This window comes from Oncorhynchus kisutch, linkage group LG18, assembly GCF_002021735.2.
Source record: "Oncorhynchus kisutch isolate 150728-3 linkage group LG18, Okis_V2, whole genome shotgun sequence".
Taxonomy (NCBI): Eukaryota; Metazoa; Chordata; class Actinopteri; order Salmoniformes; family Salmonidae; genus Oncorhynchus; species Oncorhynchus kisutch.
Window position 1 is genome coordinate 70,137,600 of NC_034191.2, and position 15,735 is coordinate 70,153,334.

Genomic DNA, 15,735 nt, shown 5'->3' on the forward strand with positions numbered 1-15,735 from the left:
CAAAGCAAGTGATTATATATATATTCAATTCAAGGGGCTTTATTGGCATGGGAAACATATGTTAACATTGCCAAAGCAAGTGATTATATATATATTCAATTCAAGGGGCTTTATTGGCATGGGAAACATATGTTAACATTACCAAAGCAAGTGATTATATATATATTCAATTCAAGGGGCTTTATTGGCATGGGAAACATATGTTAACATTACCAAAGCAAGTGATGAATGTAACAGTTTTTCTTTTATATTATTTTACATTGCTGTTTTGTTTCACATTGTATTCGATTGTTGCATTACTGTGATCTGGGCACCCTTGAGAATGAGACCCTTGTCTCAATGGGTTTTCCCTGATTAAATAAATAATAAATACAAATACATTACTGGAACAAATTGTCACGACCTTGATTACTGTTGTGGTTCAATTACTAATGTATGTATGTATTGTATTTACCAAATTGTTCACAAAAAAAGACAGTGACAGTAAACTACAAACAAGGAATTGATGGACCTTGATATTTTGTTACTTGCTGTCTGTAAACCAAGACCTTTATGACAAGAACTCCAGTTGGTCAGTTGGCCTGTTATTTATTATAATCAACCAATAATAGTATCATAAAGTTATAGTACAAGCCCAGTCTAAACAATGTCTCAATGCCCATTGGTTCATAAAAATGATCCAACAACCCATACGTCAAGAAATAAATATTTTATCCCGCCCACTCACTCCGCCAGGAACGCGGTTACTCAAGACTAGAGTGGAGATTTGGGAAACACATTTTCCTTGGATGTCGACAAAGTTAGTCTCGTAAGTATTTTTTATTTATCAAATTCGATCCACAAACTTTGCTATGACTTACCTTTCGCTAGACTCGATGTTAACTGTCTACGTTCAAAACGCCTTGGTTAACAAGAAGTTCCGTTAGCTATATACAGTAAATTGTTAGTTTAGTTAACGTTAGCCAACCAACCAACTAACATAACTATACTTGCTTAGTTACTAAAGACTCAGAGGGATATGTCAGGAGATTCAGTGGTTCAAAACCTAGTTAACTTTTTCGTCACGCAGTGGATATTTCCAGAAATGTATGGCTTTCGTCCCAAACTTAAACCAGACCAGGCTTAGTTACACACAGCAACTTGCTAGCAGGAGTTTGCAAGTCAGAAAGGCCGGTGAGTTGTCTAACGTAGCACTAGCCCGATCATGACTCCTTTCCATTACATTACACATGTCGTTGGATGAAGGCGTCTTCTGTAAGGGAGAGTTTTTGTAAGAGCCCCGACACTCAATCTGAACATTATTTACAGGCGTCGCTTTATGGTTTTGGAATCATAAGGACCTACGCCACCATGATATGATACAATAAGCCCGTGACAACAACAAGACAAGCCACACACTGGCCGAATAAATTCAACTACACATACGTTTGTTTCGTCACACAACCGGAGAGCAACATCTGTCCAGTGACCTCTACAAAGCAAATATTGCATGCAACAAACCTGCAGCATGGTCAAACAAGTTAAATTATTTAGACAGTTTACTAAACAACTACTGATTTAGAACCCACAGAGTTACCGCAAGTCATCAAGAAGACAACAGGAGCACTGCCTCCACTATTCCAGCACAATTTCAACTTAAACATCAACAAGGCTATATATGTTTAGTTTAATACAATGAAAACAAATTTAAAGATACAAAAAAACGATTTAGTCCAATCAGTTGCTAAATATAATGTGTGTGTTGCATGCGCACTACCAGCCTCTTCTCTTTCATGTTGGCAAAGCGGTCTATGGCTCTGTCATACAGTATGCTTTTCGTTTTTGTTTTCATAGGCTACCTAGGCTAGCAAGCATTTAAGCTAACTTCCCCTCATGTGCAAAAATGAACCAGATAAATTAGCTAGCTAGTTAACGTGAGCCTACTAGGTTACATCTAGGCACAATATATGCATTTATGGTTGGTTCAGAATCATTGGCCTGTACAGAGAATTAAGTCAAAACCACCATCCAAATCCATATCTCCATCCATGGTTTTAGGAAAGTGCAGTTTTAGCATGCTAGTTACACGTTTGTCTGACAATGATGACATTTTGCGAAAGCCGGGTGTACACTACACAATTTTGGCCATGATTTAGCTGTCTCGGACAAGTTTTTGAGATTGGAGACAAAATCCCCATGTCTTTGCCTATTCAGGTCTTGTGGCCATCACCGACGCTCTTTTAATGTGAGCGGGTCAAAGACGCAATCTGATGGCTGCGGATCTCGTCTTTTAGCAGTCCCAGACGTTCCTATATTTTCAAACAGGTTTGATTTTATCTGCATAAAATCTGCAATGCTCTTGTAGTGTGAGATGTGCAACGCCAAATTGATCAGCAATAGCCAGTGAGAGCTTGCCAGTGAGATGACGTTTTGCATCACCCAGAATGTGTAGACCCTCAAGCAGGAGCGACAGCTACTAGTATGTGTTTGTACTTTCCTTCAACAAAAGCAAGTGCCAAATCGTTACAGCTCTGAAGTTCACAAGCAATGTTATTGTCATTTTCAAAATGTTGGCTAGATATTTAAACTCTGTGCTACTTAAATCGAATCACATGATAGTTTTTGTGAGACAGCATGGTATTGAAAATCTTCACGACCAAGTGAAGAATCTTGTAGTTTGTGACCACCGTCTCACATCGTTTAATGTGCACACCACTACGTTGGCAACACACTAAAGGAAAGATGGACGTTTAATGGGAGACGCTCAGTGATGATGGGGTTTTGAAAGTCGTGCAGTGTCCACCCAGCTTTAGAATGTGATTTGATTGGTGTGAAGCCAAATCCAAACTGGCATCCCTTGGGGGGTATTTTGCTGCACCAGGACAAACCCCAGTTGAGCTCAGCTCAATGCTGTTTGGCTAATATTTGGAAGTAGGGAGAACGTGCATTTAATGGCTTAGACAACGGCTGAAGAAAGTATTTACAGTGCTGAATAACAACTTAAACATAGACTTACTCATAAAAACAGCAGCTCTTTACTGTATTCGTTTAGTCTCTCTCTAGTCATGGTTTTGAAATCTCACATCAACACCTTATGTGCTTTAATAAAATCAACTATACTGCCGCACCGGCAGTAATGCTTCATGACCACAGTAAAATGTTATGACTGTTGACTCACGGTAATCCCCTCATGCACTCTGGACATGTTAGTAGTACCCTACTCATTAACTATCATCAGGCCACTAATGGCCTGGTACTCAGGGCTCTATTGTCCCTCTAACCACTCTGGATTCAATGCAAATGCAATCAAAAATCACATCAAACACTTATCGTCAAAACAGTATGTTCTTTTAAAACTCACGTCACTGTGATGGATTAGTTTGAAGAAAGAAGTTAATCAGTAGGTTGAAACTGAGTAGAAACATGGTCATTGTGGATGTTTCAAAGCCTAACACAACGAAATGGAAAGCGATTTCAAAGGTGATGATTCATTCAAAACGCCCATATGCATATTAGGGATTATCCATAGTCCTATATGTGAGCCCAAGTCCAAAAATATATATTTATATTTATTTCTTTGCTACTGCTCAAAAAAAGAATAATATTGGTTGGCCAACCGCCTATTGACCGAACACATCAACTAATTGGGGTCAGTCCTAAAATAATTTCATTTGGCCTATATTAAGGACATTATCTATTTAATTGTATTTATGGATAGCCAGGGGCACACTCCAACACAAATGCTTTGTTTGTAAATTATGTTTGTCTGCCAGATCGGTGGCAGTACACAGCAAATTGGCCAGTGTTTCAGTGTAACATTTCTAGTGTTAATTCAGGATTCAATTCACTCTGTAAGAGTGAAATTTACACTCAATGGTGTATTAGAACCCTCGGTGTTGGTGTTAATAACCAGAGTTATAAAATATTATTTGTCACATGCGCTGAATACAACAGGTGTTGTAGACCTTATAATGTTTAAGGCTTACTTACAAACCCACTAACCAACAATGCGGTTTTAAGAAAATATCTACTAAATAAAGAAGAAAGTAGCACAATAAAATACAATGAGGCTATTTACAGGGTGTACCGGTACAGAGTCATTTTGCGGGGGTAAAGCTTAGTTGAGGTAATTTGTGCATGTAGGTGGAGGTAAAGTGACTATGCATAGATAATAAACAGTGAGTAGCAGCAGTGTACAAACAAAGGGGCGGTGGGGGTGTCAATGCAAATAGTTTGGGTAGCCATTTGATTAATTGTCCAGCAGTCTTATGGCTTGGGGGTAGAAGCGGTTTTACACATTTGATAGTAAAACAGTCCCATCAATCACGCCGATCATTATCATATTTCCCAACTGCAAGTAGGTTTATTTTTTTAAAGATTGTTTTAATGCTTTTGCATGTACATTGATTAATTTATTAAACTTATGCTACACAAACATAACATAAATTGTTTTAAACTAATCCAATCAGTTAGTTAGATTTATTGCACCCCTAACTGAAATGGTGGTTCCAGTCTAAATGGTTTAGGTTTTCTTATCAACTTTCCTAACCCTGAACGTCATTCTGAATGCAGGTTATGGGCGAATAAAAATTCAAACTGTTGGCTTGATTCCAAAAGGAAATACATATAACTTTGCAAGCCAGGATATTGTGACTTGTGGGCATGATGTGGTCTGTAAACCAGGAGTTTCCTAACACCACTGTGTTAGGGTAAAACTAGTCCATCAAATTAAGGCCTTATGTGATGTGTGTATTGTCAAAGAGTTCAATTTTAATGATAGCATTCACCTAGGTACTCACTTGGTGAAAGCCACAGGCCTTTTTAAAAGGAAAGAATTCAATAACCATGTCTCTGTCACTAACAAATATAGTCATGGGTGGTAATAAAAAATGAACTCAAAGAAAAGGCACCCTGGGAAATCTGCAAATGATGCTTTGTACCACCAAGTCAACACCCCAACAGTCAACACCCCAACAGTCAACACCCAAAAAGTATTTTACTGTAACCCCTCAGGTGTTCATTTTAGTCAAGTTTACTCTAAATGAAGTGTTCTGTTTTACACTGTAGGGGTTGCGCATTACTCTACAATAGAGTTCATTTGAATAAGTTAATTTGAACACTAATAGTTGAATGGGGAACACTGAAACAGAGTTAAATCTTTAGCACTTTAAAAAGTGTTATTTTAACACCAGTTCAGTGGGATTCATATGTTCACTGAAAATAGTGTACTTTTTAAAACTGTCAGAGTTTAAATGTACACCATTGATTTCACTGTGTAGGGATGACCAGGAATGCTCTCTTGATGAGTGAATTAGTAATTTTTCCTGTCCTGCTAATCATTAAAAATGTACTTTTGGGCGTCAAGTGAAATGTATGGAGGGGGGGCTTGAGCGCTTTTAGACAGGGTCCCTAAAAAGGCAGGGAATAAAACTAGCTGAGAACTCAACTTCACCATATATACACTGAACAAAAGTATAAACACAACATGCAACAATTTCAAAGATGTTACTGAGTTACAGTTCATATGAGAATCAGTCAATTGAAATAAATATTCTAGCGGTTCTTCTTTCTAAGGGTGTGGCTTAGAAAACCAGTCCGTATCTGGTGTGACCACCATTTGCCTCATGCGAGACAAATCTTTTTTGCATAGAGTTGATCAGGCTGTTGATTGTGGAATGTTGTCAGACTCCTCTTCAATGGCTCTGTGAAGTTGCTGGATATTGGGGGGAACTGGAACACGCTGTCGTACACGTTGATCCAGAGCATCCCAAACATTCTCAGTGGGTAACATGTCTGGTGAGTATGCAGGCCATGGAATAACTGGGACATTTTCAGCTTCCAGGAGTTGTGTACAGATTCTTGTGGCATGGGGCTGTGCATTATCATGCTGAAACATGAGGTGATGGTGGTGGATGACCGGCATGACAATGGGCCTCAGGATCTCATCACGATATCGCTGTACATTCAAATTGCCATCGATTTAAGATGCAATTGTGTTAGTTTATAGCTTATGCCTGCCCATACCTTAACCCCACTACCACCATGGGGCATTTGACATAAGTGAACCGCTCGCCCACAGAAGTCAGTTACGACGCCAAACTTCAGTCAGGTCAATATCCTGGTGAGGACGACGAGCACGCAGATAAGCTTCCCTGAGACGGTTTATGCAGAAATTCTTCAGTTGCGCAAACTCACATTTTCATCAGCTGTCTGGTGGCTGGTCTCAGACGATCCCGCAGATGAAGAAGCCGGATGCGGAGGTCCTGGGCTGGTGTGGTTGTGAGGCCAGTTGGATGTACTGCCAAATTCTCTAAAACAACTGAGGCAGCTAATGGTAGAAATTAACATTTTTAATTCTCAAGCAACAGCTCTGGTGGACATTCCTGCAGTCTGCATGCCAATTGCATGCTTCCTCAACTTGAGACATCTGTGGCATTGTGTTGTGTGAAAATTGTTTTCACATTTTAGTGGCCTTTTCTTGTCCCCAGAACAAGGTGCACCTGTGTAATGATCATTCTGTTTAATCAGCTTCTTGATATGCCACAACTGTCAAGTGGATAGATTATCTTGGCAAAGGAAAAATGCTCACTAACAGGGATGTAAACAAAATCGTGCTAAATTTGAGAGAAATAAGCTTTTTTTGCATATCGAACATTTCTGGGATCTTTTATTTCAGCTCATGAAACATGGGGCCAGCACTTCACATTTTGAGTTTGTTTTTGTTCCGTCTAGTATGAATACAAAGGGAAGTCCAAAGTGATGGCTAGGATAAAAACAAACACATTTAGAATATCAGGAGCAAGGCCAAAATATCACAATGCTAACTACAGGTATTTCTACCCCTGTTTGTCTTCCTGTTGTTTCCCCAGACTACCTCACAAAGAAGATGCTTTCTTGTCTACAACTGCTTCTGTGAAAACACATCGATAGAATGAGTAAAGAAAGTCCAAGAATAGAAATGGACCTGGTAAGTGCTTTCATTTTCCCCCATACCATGGAGTACAGTCATGATCAGACCAGATATTATTTACCTAAAGGTCGGCAGTTGGCGATATTGAGTCGTTTTCATTTTACCATCCAAACGCATTGTATGCACCGGCAATGCATTCATATCCCTTGTGAACCGTTTCGTACATAAATCATTCTCCATTCAGTCTGCGTAGGCTTCAATTTCCGCCTGAACTTTATTTAATGGTGAAAGCGGAGAAAAACAGGACAAATATGTGTACCACCAGCATGGTAGAGTGGCTAAATGCTAATCCTGGATGTTGTGTGTCACGTTCAGCCAATCAGGTTGCAGCAATCTGTTTTTTCACCTCTAACCTATCGCATTAGTGAAAACCAAGATTTCTCAGGGTGGGTCTGCTGGTTTTGACTAGCAGGAGTGACTTTTCTTAGCAGGTTAGAAGAAATTATGCAGAAGGTTTGGATAATTCATGTGGCAGGTTAGGATAATTGTTAAGCTTAGGAAAAGTCTTAGTTTGCTAAAATTGTTCCTGAAGCAACTCAAACATATATTTAGCTACAACCAAGTCTGCCCTGAGTACAGTCTTTGTTTTTGCCAATGTGATGCCGCTAATAGTTTCGACCTGGTTGGCTGAACGCAATACACAACATCCAGGATTAGCATTTAGCCAATTTAGCATGGTGGTGGGAAATGGTGTTTTCATAAAGGTATGCATATTTTTCTATTTAAAATAAAAAATAAAATGACGGCTTCTCGCCATTAAATAAAGTTAAGGAGGGAATCGAAACCAGACGGTGTAGCAACTACAGAAGTAGAGGAGGGCTGAATGGCATTTCCACTATACTGCACTTCTACTATACTATCTTATAAGGCATGATTTAATTGTGATGTTCTGATTATCTTGATTCTAGTACTTAACCATAGACCTGTGTGTTTATTTTGACAGGCCTTTGGCTTTTCAGGCAAGGCGTATGGCTCCTCAAGGAGTATTGTGAGAAGAATAGCCACCAATCTTCCCCTTAAACCATGCCCCAGGGTCCATTTTCAGGTAAAACTGTTTCTGCGACAGAGGAGGCAGGCATATAACATGTCCGCCGCCACACTTCGACGGAGTATGATCTGTGTGGGACATTGTTTCCATGTGACTTTGTTTCCGTGTCTGTCACTGTTTCTGTGTCACTGCTCTTTACCTTGTGCTCAAGTGTCATGTTATCTTGGTGTTCTCTGGCCTGATGTATTCTGATCTAACCACCCTCATCTTGGCGTTCTCTGGCCTGATGTATTCTGATCTAACCACCCTCATCTTGGCGTTCTCTGGCCTGATGTATTCTGTCAAGTCACCCTCATCAAGAGTGTTTGCCAGCTTGTTCATTTGTTTTGATGCTTCAACACTAAACAGAATAGGAAACGTCATGAGACCAATAACATGGACCTAGGTGCTGATTTCATGTTTAGGGAAGTTAGGCTATGTTGCTCCTCATTGGTTATAAAATATCAAGGTGCCTTTTTAATGTTAAGATTTGAAGTCTGATCCCAATTGTATTTATATTTTTTTGCATTAGAAAGTTCCAGTTACACAGAACACAACAGTTCATTTAGATAGTCATGTTATCATTGCCCTGCCCTGCTCAGTCTTTACATTCATCTTTCCTGTCATTACTGTTTCTTCTTCTCTCCCTCCCTTTAGCTGTCCTTCCTTTCTGTGAGGAATGCAGTATGTCTGTTTTAGGTCAGTTCATCAGGCAACCTACAACAGTAACTTTGTACTGTTGACTAATATTCCCCCCCCCCCCATTTGCTGCTATAACAGTTACTCTCCACTCTTCTGGGAAGGCTTTCCACTAGATGTTGGAACATTGCTGCAGAGACTTGCTTCCATTCAGCCACTAGAATATTAGTGAGGTTGGGCCTGGTTCGCAGTCAGTGTTCCAATTCATTCCAAAGTTGTTTGATGGGCTTGAGGTCAGGGCTCTGTGCAGGCCAGTCAAGTTCTTCCACACTGATCTCGACAAACCATTTCTGTATGGACCTCGCTTTGTGCAGGGGGGCATTGTCATGCTGAAACTGGATAGGGCCTTTCCCCAAACTGTTGCCACAAAGCTGGAAGCACAGAATTGTCTAGAATAGCATTGTATGCTTTAGCTTCACTGGAACTAAGGGGCCTAGCCCGATCTGTGAAAAATAGCCCCAGACCATTATTCCTCCTCCACCAAACTTTACAGTTGGCACTATGTATTGAAGCAGGTAGCGTTTTCCTGGCATCCGCCAAACCCAGATTTGTCTTTCGGACTTCCAGATTGTGAAGCAGGATTCATCATTCCAGAGAATGTGTTTCCACTGCTTCAGAGTCCAATGGCAGCACTTGGCATTGCACATGGTGATCTTAGGCTGGTGTGCGGCTGCTTGGCCATGCACACCCATTTCATGAAGCTCCCTATGAACTGTTCTTGTGTTGACGTTGCTTCCTGGGGCAGTTTGGAACTCTGTAGTGAGTTTTCTAAAGAGGACAGATGATTTTTACATGCTTCGGTACTTGGTGATCCCGTTCTGTGAGCTTGTGTGGCCTACCACTTTGTGGCTAAGCCGTTGTTTATCCTAGATGTTTGCATTTCACTTTGACAGCACTTGACCAGGGCAGAAATGTAATGAACTGACTTGTTGAAAAGGTGGCACCCTATGAGGTGCCCTGTTGAAAGTCCCTGAACTCTTCAGTAAGTCCATTCTACTACCAATGTTTGTCTATGGAGATTGCATGGGTGTGTGCTTTATTTTATACACTTGTCAGCAATAGGTGTGGCTGAAATAACTTTAGAGGTAGATGGATTACTGTACCAAACATTTTGCCTCAATTCCCAGCACCGTTGAAGTTCTTGACACTCAAAAAAGTGTGCCTGACACCTACCATACCCCATTCAAAGGCACTTCAATCTTTTGTCTTGCCCATTCACCCTCAGAACAGCGTCAATTTGTCGAAGCATGGATGCTATAAGGTGTCAAGCGTTCCACAGGGATGCTGGCCCATGTTCACTCAAATGCTTCCTATAGTTGCCAAGTTGGCTTGATGTCCTTTGATTAGTGGACCGTTCTTGATACACACGGGAAACTGTTGTGAAAAACCCAGCAGCGTTGCAGTTCTTGACACACTCAAAGTCACTGAAGTCTTTTGTCTTCCAAATTCACCCTCTGAATGGCACACAAACACAATCCATGTCTCGATTGTCTTAAATTGATTGGCCTAAAAATCCTTCTTTAACCTGTCTCCTCCCCTTCATCTACACTAAATGAAGTGGATTTAACAGGTGATGTCAGTAAGGGGTCGTAGACTGACCAGGTCAAAGCTATTGTGGAAAGAGCAGGTGTCCTTAATGTTTTGTATACTCAGTGTGTGTAGGTAGTTAGATCACCGCTGATAAATAAATATAGGTGAAACACTGGTCCTCTTGGACTGTCCCCTGAAAGGTATCTGTCTTTTTCTATGACTTTAAGCTCATGTTGACAGACAGCATACGAATAGACCTCGACAGGTTGTTGACAGACTGCATAATTAAGAATGGACCTCGACAGGCTGACAGACGGCATCAAAATGGCTTACTTCAGTTGCTGTCATGTGCTCCATTTCTAAAAGTCAACCGTAGCCAATCAAATGTCTGTCAGGGTAGGTTTCCAATAGTGTGAATGAAGTTTGAGTCATAAAAAGAGAATACCTCACGTGGTTAAATAGACAATGTTTAGGTGTATTAATTAACATGGCTGCCCTGTGTCTCAGCTCGATCCTTACACTGAGGACAGTAGTGTCCTGAATAGCGCCGGGAGACGGAATGGACTGCTGGCCTCTCTGGCTGATGTCTGCTGGATCGACGAGGAGGAGAAAAATGACTGGTTTGGATTTGGGAGACTGAGGTAAGAAAAGAGAGGGCGTTCTCAAGCCATGATGTTGCCCCTGTTTATTGACCCACACTGTGCTTATTAGGGAGTTCCTTTGCGCTTGTTAACTTTCCATGTGTGTATTACTCCATGAATCTCTTTCCTGCTTTCTAATATGGTGCTTGTATACCATCGGTCCCATTCAGGTCAGAGACACCGTCAGGGCTCATGTTTCGTTCTCAACCGCCCAAACAACAACCTTTGCCCAGACGGAGGTCATTACCCAGGCTGCACAAGGCCGAGCCGGAGCCCCAGGGTCAGACCTGCAGCAACGATGAGGCCATCCAGAAGATCAGTGCTCTAGAGACAGAGCTGGCTAAACTCAGAGCACAGATCGCACAGATAGTACTGACCCAGGAGCAGAACGCACTGACACCAGGTACGAGAGAGAGACCTCAGAACACACACACACAGAAAACTGTATCTCAGCCCCTTCCTTTGTTGGGTAAGAGTTCTATTTTTTTCTACTGTAATGATGTATATCTGCCTGAAGATGGCAGCTTTTCATGGAATAATTGTCAGACTAATCTGTACATTTCTTATCCCCAGGAGGACCTCCCGCCCCAGGTGGCCCTCCTCCACCCTGCATCCCTCCGCCTCCCCCGCCGCCTCCTCCCCCTCCACCCCCACTCATGGGGCTCCAGCAGAGCTTCTCAGTCATTCACCTCATCCAGGAGCGCCGTGGGAAGAAGACTGAGGGCCAGACACTGCTGGACCAGGGGCCCAAGCAGGCAGAGTTTCCCAATATGCTGGACGTGCTCAAAGACATTGGCAAAGTCAAGCTGCGCCCTGCCAAGAGGTAGGCACCGTGTTCATGGTCTGACTTCTACATTACAGAAGATGGACACAACTCTCTTGTTTTATTAACTGAAACCTGTACTGATTTTCCCTTAATCCCTGTGTGTTCCTGTCCAGACGGCCAGAGGAGAGCCAAGCCAAACCAAGAGAGCCCACAGACGCTGCGTCTCTTATCGCTAATGCCTTGAAGCGCAAGTTCGCCCATCGCTATCGCCACAACAGCAGTGAGGACAAGGAGTTTGACTTCCCAGCCTCTGAACTGAAACCTTTCTGTTCTGAATTCCCCAAGACCAACAAGAAAGTAGAGATTCCCCTGGTAAGAGCAACACGGGTACTACATTACTCTGTTAGGAATCCTCCTTCAGGGCCTTATCATTTTCCATCTACACTTTATGATTGTGCAACAACAAAGATGTGTGTCTGAGTTGTCAGTTGCTTACCTTTTTCTGTCCTCTAGGTAAGGCAATCCCGGTTGAAAACCCCAGCCCCTGTAGTGAAACCACGCCCAGACACCCCCCTGGTAAGAAGTGCAAGCATGACAAACCTTTTTGCTTTATAAAGGTTTCTGATCTAATATTTGATATGTTTGGAAACTCATTTGCTCCTCGGTCTCTTTTCCCATCCTGTAGTTTGGGCAGCACATGTTGAAATCTACTGGCAAGAGAAATCTCCTCTGAGCACCCACAGAGATGGGATGGAATTCTGGACTTGTTCTGGACCTTCAGACAGTCGTGGACACTTTAAGTGCCTTATGAAGCGGTTTGTCAGCTGTCTCTGGATGGACACATGTTTTCTGACTAGATATTCAGTTCATCTGCTCTCCATTCCTACTCACCAACAGTGTTGCATTGCCTCAGTCTTCTTCAGTTCTTGCACTTCGATAACACAGGATCTATTTTTGTGTGTACCACTTCGATTTTAACTTGTTTTAATCAAATGTCTATTTTTGTTTCTTAAGTGATGCCAGTTTCAAAGTCTTTGATCTTAAAGGTCAAACTTTGCTGTAAATCTTTATTTTTTGTTATCATAACTAAATTCCAATATGAGGCACACCAGTGTTTTATGTTCTGCATACACACTGACACTACAGACTCCTAACATTCCTCTCAGCTGACAACTGTTCATAACTACATTTATATATGGGAATGAACCTTCTCTGAATCACAGATGGAAAGGTGTATCCTTTCTGCATGCCCTTTTCAAGGCAGTTGTATTTCTCTTTGCCTCACTGTGTATTTGCTATCTACTGCTTGCTGTGGGTAGAGAGAAATGTATGCAGAGGAGAGGGAACACTTTGTCATTTGGTCCCTCTTGTAGAGTATTGGGCCATTGTTTTTGTAAATTACATTCTAGTCAGTCTAATTTCTGATTTCTAGATCTCTTATTTATGTTTTGTTTTGACCTGAATTTAGTTAATACTTGATACAAATAATGAAGTTGTAGCTGTTATCAATGCTATCAAAGCATGTATGGTTGAGATGTATTTGTATTTATGTTTTGTTTTAGACTGGCTCTCTTTTAGCTTTTTTGAGTTGAACTGGGACCAGTTCTGTTTCTGGAAACACTGTTACCATACAGTACCTCAGTATGAAGACTGGACCAAATGAATCTATGGTGACAGTGTTGTCTTAATGCAGTCTGGGGGGAACAAGGTTAGTGTTGAACTAAAGCTTAACACTGGGGTCTACCAGTCATTTTAACTACAACTTACCAATGCTGGGCATGATTATTATTTTTGTTCCATTGTGTTCCTGATCTGGCATTATCATTCTGTGTTCCTGATCTGGCATTATCATTCTGTGTTCCTGATCTGGCATTATCATTCTGTGTTCCTGATCTGGCATTATCATTCAGTTGTATTTTGTTATGGTTAGAAGCCAAATGGTATCTGGGGAGGTAGTGCTACTTGATGACAAGCTGAGTATCCCTCTGTTTATATCCAGATGCCTTGATGCTAAGAATATTTCATACCATAACCACTGTTCCTCTTGGATATATTCTGTTGGTCGTTAAGAATTTCATACTTCATATTTTTTGTGGAATAACAAAGGTGTTCTCTGCACACCTTGACACAGACATGGCATGACCAATATGACTATTTAGGGGGGAAACATTTCAGATAAATCTAACACTAAGACAATCAATGACCAGTGTGTTTATCATTGACATACTGTATGTGCTGTACCGATATCTATTTCCTGCTCAGTGTGTTTAAGCTTTGAACTTGAACTGCATGGTGGGAGAACATGGACAACTCAACTGTCAGTGATACTTGATGTAAAACACCATCTGTGTTGTGAAATGTCTTTCATACTTGAAAGAAAATTCATGAATAAAACCAAAATGATACTTGTGTGCATGGAATGTTTGTCCAATCAATGTCACCTCAAGATACGTCTTGGGTAAATAAAGTGGACTGTTTCCACATTGCCTGAGTTAGAGTTCGACTGATTAATCGGAATGGCCGATTTCAAGTTTTCATAACAATCGGAAATCGGTATTTTTGGAAACGAATTTGTCCGATTCTTTTTTAAATGTATTTTTATAGATTTTTTAACACCTTTATTTAACTAGGCAAGTCAGTTAAGAACACATTCTTATTTTCAATGACAGCCTAGGAATGGTGGGTTAACTGCCTTGTTCAGGGGCAGAACGACAGATTTTTACCTTATCAGCTCGGGGGATTCAATAGATTTTTACCTTGTCAGCTCGGGGGATTCAATCTTGCAACCTTACAGTTAACTAGTCCAACGCTCTAACCACCTGATTACATTGCACTCCACGAGGAGACTGCCTGTTACGCGAATGCAGTAAGCCAAAGTAAATTGCTAGCTAGCATTAAACTTATCTTATAAACAATCACTAGTTGATATTGATATTGCTAGTTTTTCCAGCATGTCCTGCGTTGCATATAATCGATGCGTATCGTTGCTCCAATGTGTACCTAACCATAAACATCAATGCCTTTCTTAAAATCAATACACAAGTATATATTTTTAAACCTGCATACTTAGCTAAAAGAAATCCAGGTTAGCAGGCAATATTAATGAGGTGAAATTGTGTCACTTCTCTTGCGTTTATTGCATGCAGAGTCAGTGTATATGCAACAGTTTGGGCTGTCTAATTTGCCAGAATTTTATGTAATTATGACATAACATTGAAGGTTGTGCAATGTAACAGGAATATTTAGACTGACGGATGCCACCCATTCGATAAAATACTGAACGGTTCCGTATAACGTTTGTTTTCAAGATAGTTTCCGGATTCAACCTTATTAATGACCTACTGCTCGTATTTCTGTGTGTTATGTTATAACTAAGTCAATGATTTGATAGATCAGTCTGACTGAGCGGTGGTAGGCAGCAGCAGACTCGTAAGCATTCATTCAAACAGCACTTTCGTGCGTTTTCCAGCAGCTGTTTGACTTCAAGCCTATCAACTCCCGAGATTAGGCTGGTGTAAAGAAGTGATGTGGCGTGCGCGCTAATAGCGTTTCAAACGTCACTCGTGCTGAGACTTGGAGTAGTTGGGCCATTGGAGTAGTTGGGCCAGCGATGGGTAACGCTGCTTCGAGGGTGGCTGTTGTTGTGTTCCTGGTTTCGAGCCCAGGGAGGAGCAGGACGGAAGCTATACTGTTACACTGGCAATACAATTACATGGCACATATTGCACTTCTCCAACACTTTGTTTTTGTATTATTGATGAGGCTAAATTTATTTTATTGATGTATTATATTAAGTTAAAAATAAGTGTTCATTCAATATTGTAATTTACTACAAATGTTTAAAAACATGTTTTATAAAAAATAAAAATACATGTAAAAAATAAAAATTTAATATATATATTTTTTTAATCGGCCGATTAATTGGTATCGACTTTTTTTGGTCCTCCAATAATCGGCATCGAAAAATCATAATTGGTCAACCTCTAGCCTGAGCCCAGTAATCCCAAGCATCAAGGTTGAACAGTGAATGACTACAGTTCATGTCCCCAGGAGGGTAATATGCCATTTAGCAGATGCTTTTAACCAAAGTGACTTACTCATCTGTGCATACATTTTACGTATG

The 15,735-nt window shown here is 40.9% G+C and overlaps 1 protein-coding gene across 1 annotated transcript; it reads left to right on the forward strand.

Annotated features, from left to right (window-relative positions):
* Positions 1–696: 696 nt before the first annotated feature.
* Positions 697–14,025, forward strand: LOC109909852 (mitochondrial fission regulator 1-like). The gene is made up of 9 exons (XM_020508912.2): positions 697–808; positions 6,849–6,946; positions 7,893–7,994; positions 10,713–10,846; positions 11,017–11,249; positions 11,420–11,669; positions 11,786–11,984; positions 12,126–12,188; positions 12,298–14,025. Exons 2-9 carry the CDS (start codon positions 6,911–6,913, stop codon positions 12,343–12,345), a joined length of 1,065 nt encoding a protein of 354 aa, XP_020364501.1. The 5' UTR covers positions 697–808; positions 6,849–6,910; the 3' UTR covers positions 12,346–14,025.
* Positions 14,026–15,735: the final 1,710 nt, after the last annotated feature.

Bases quoted from the DNA above. Each gene is read 5' to 3' on its own strand.
- LOC109909852 (XM_020508912.2), top strand. From the start codon at position 6,911: ATGAGTAAAGAAAGTCCAAGAATAGAAATGGACCTG. The intron at 6,947-7,892 runs GTAAGTGCTTTC...TTATTTTGACAG, and splicing joins CAAGAATAGAAATGGACCTG to GCCTTTGGCTTTTCAGGCAA. The intron at 11,250-11,419 runs GTACGAGAGAGA...TCTTATCCCCAG, and splicing joins GCAGAACGCACTGACACCAG to GAGGACCTCCCGCCCCAGGT.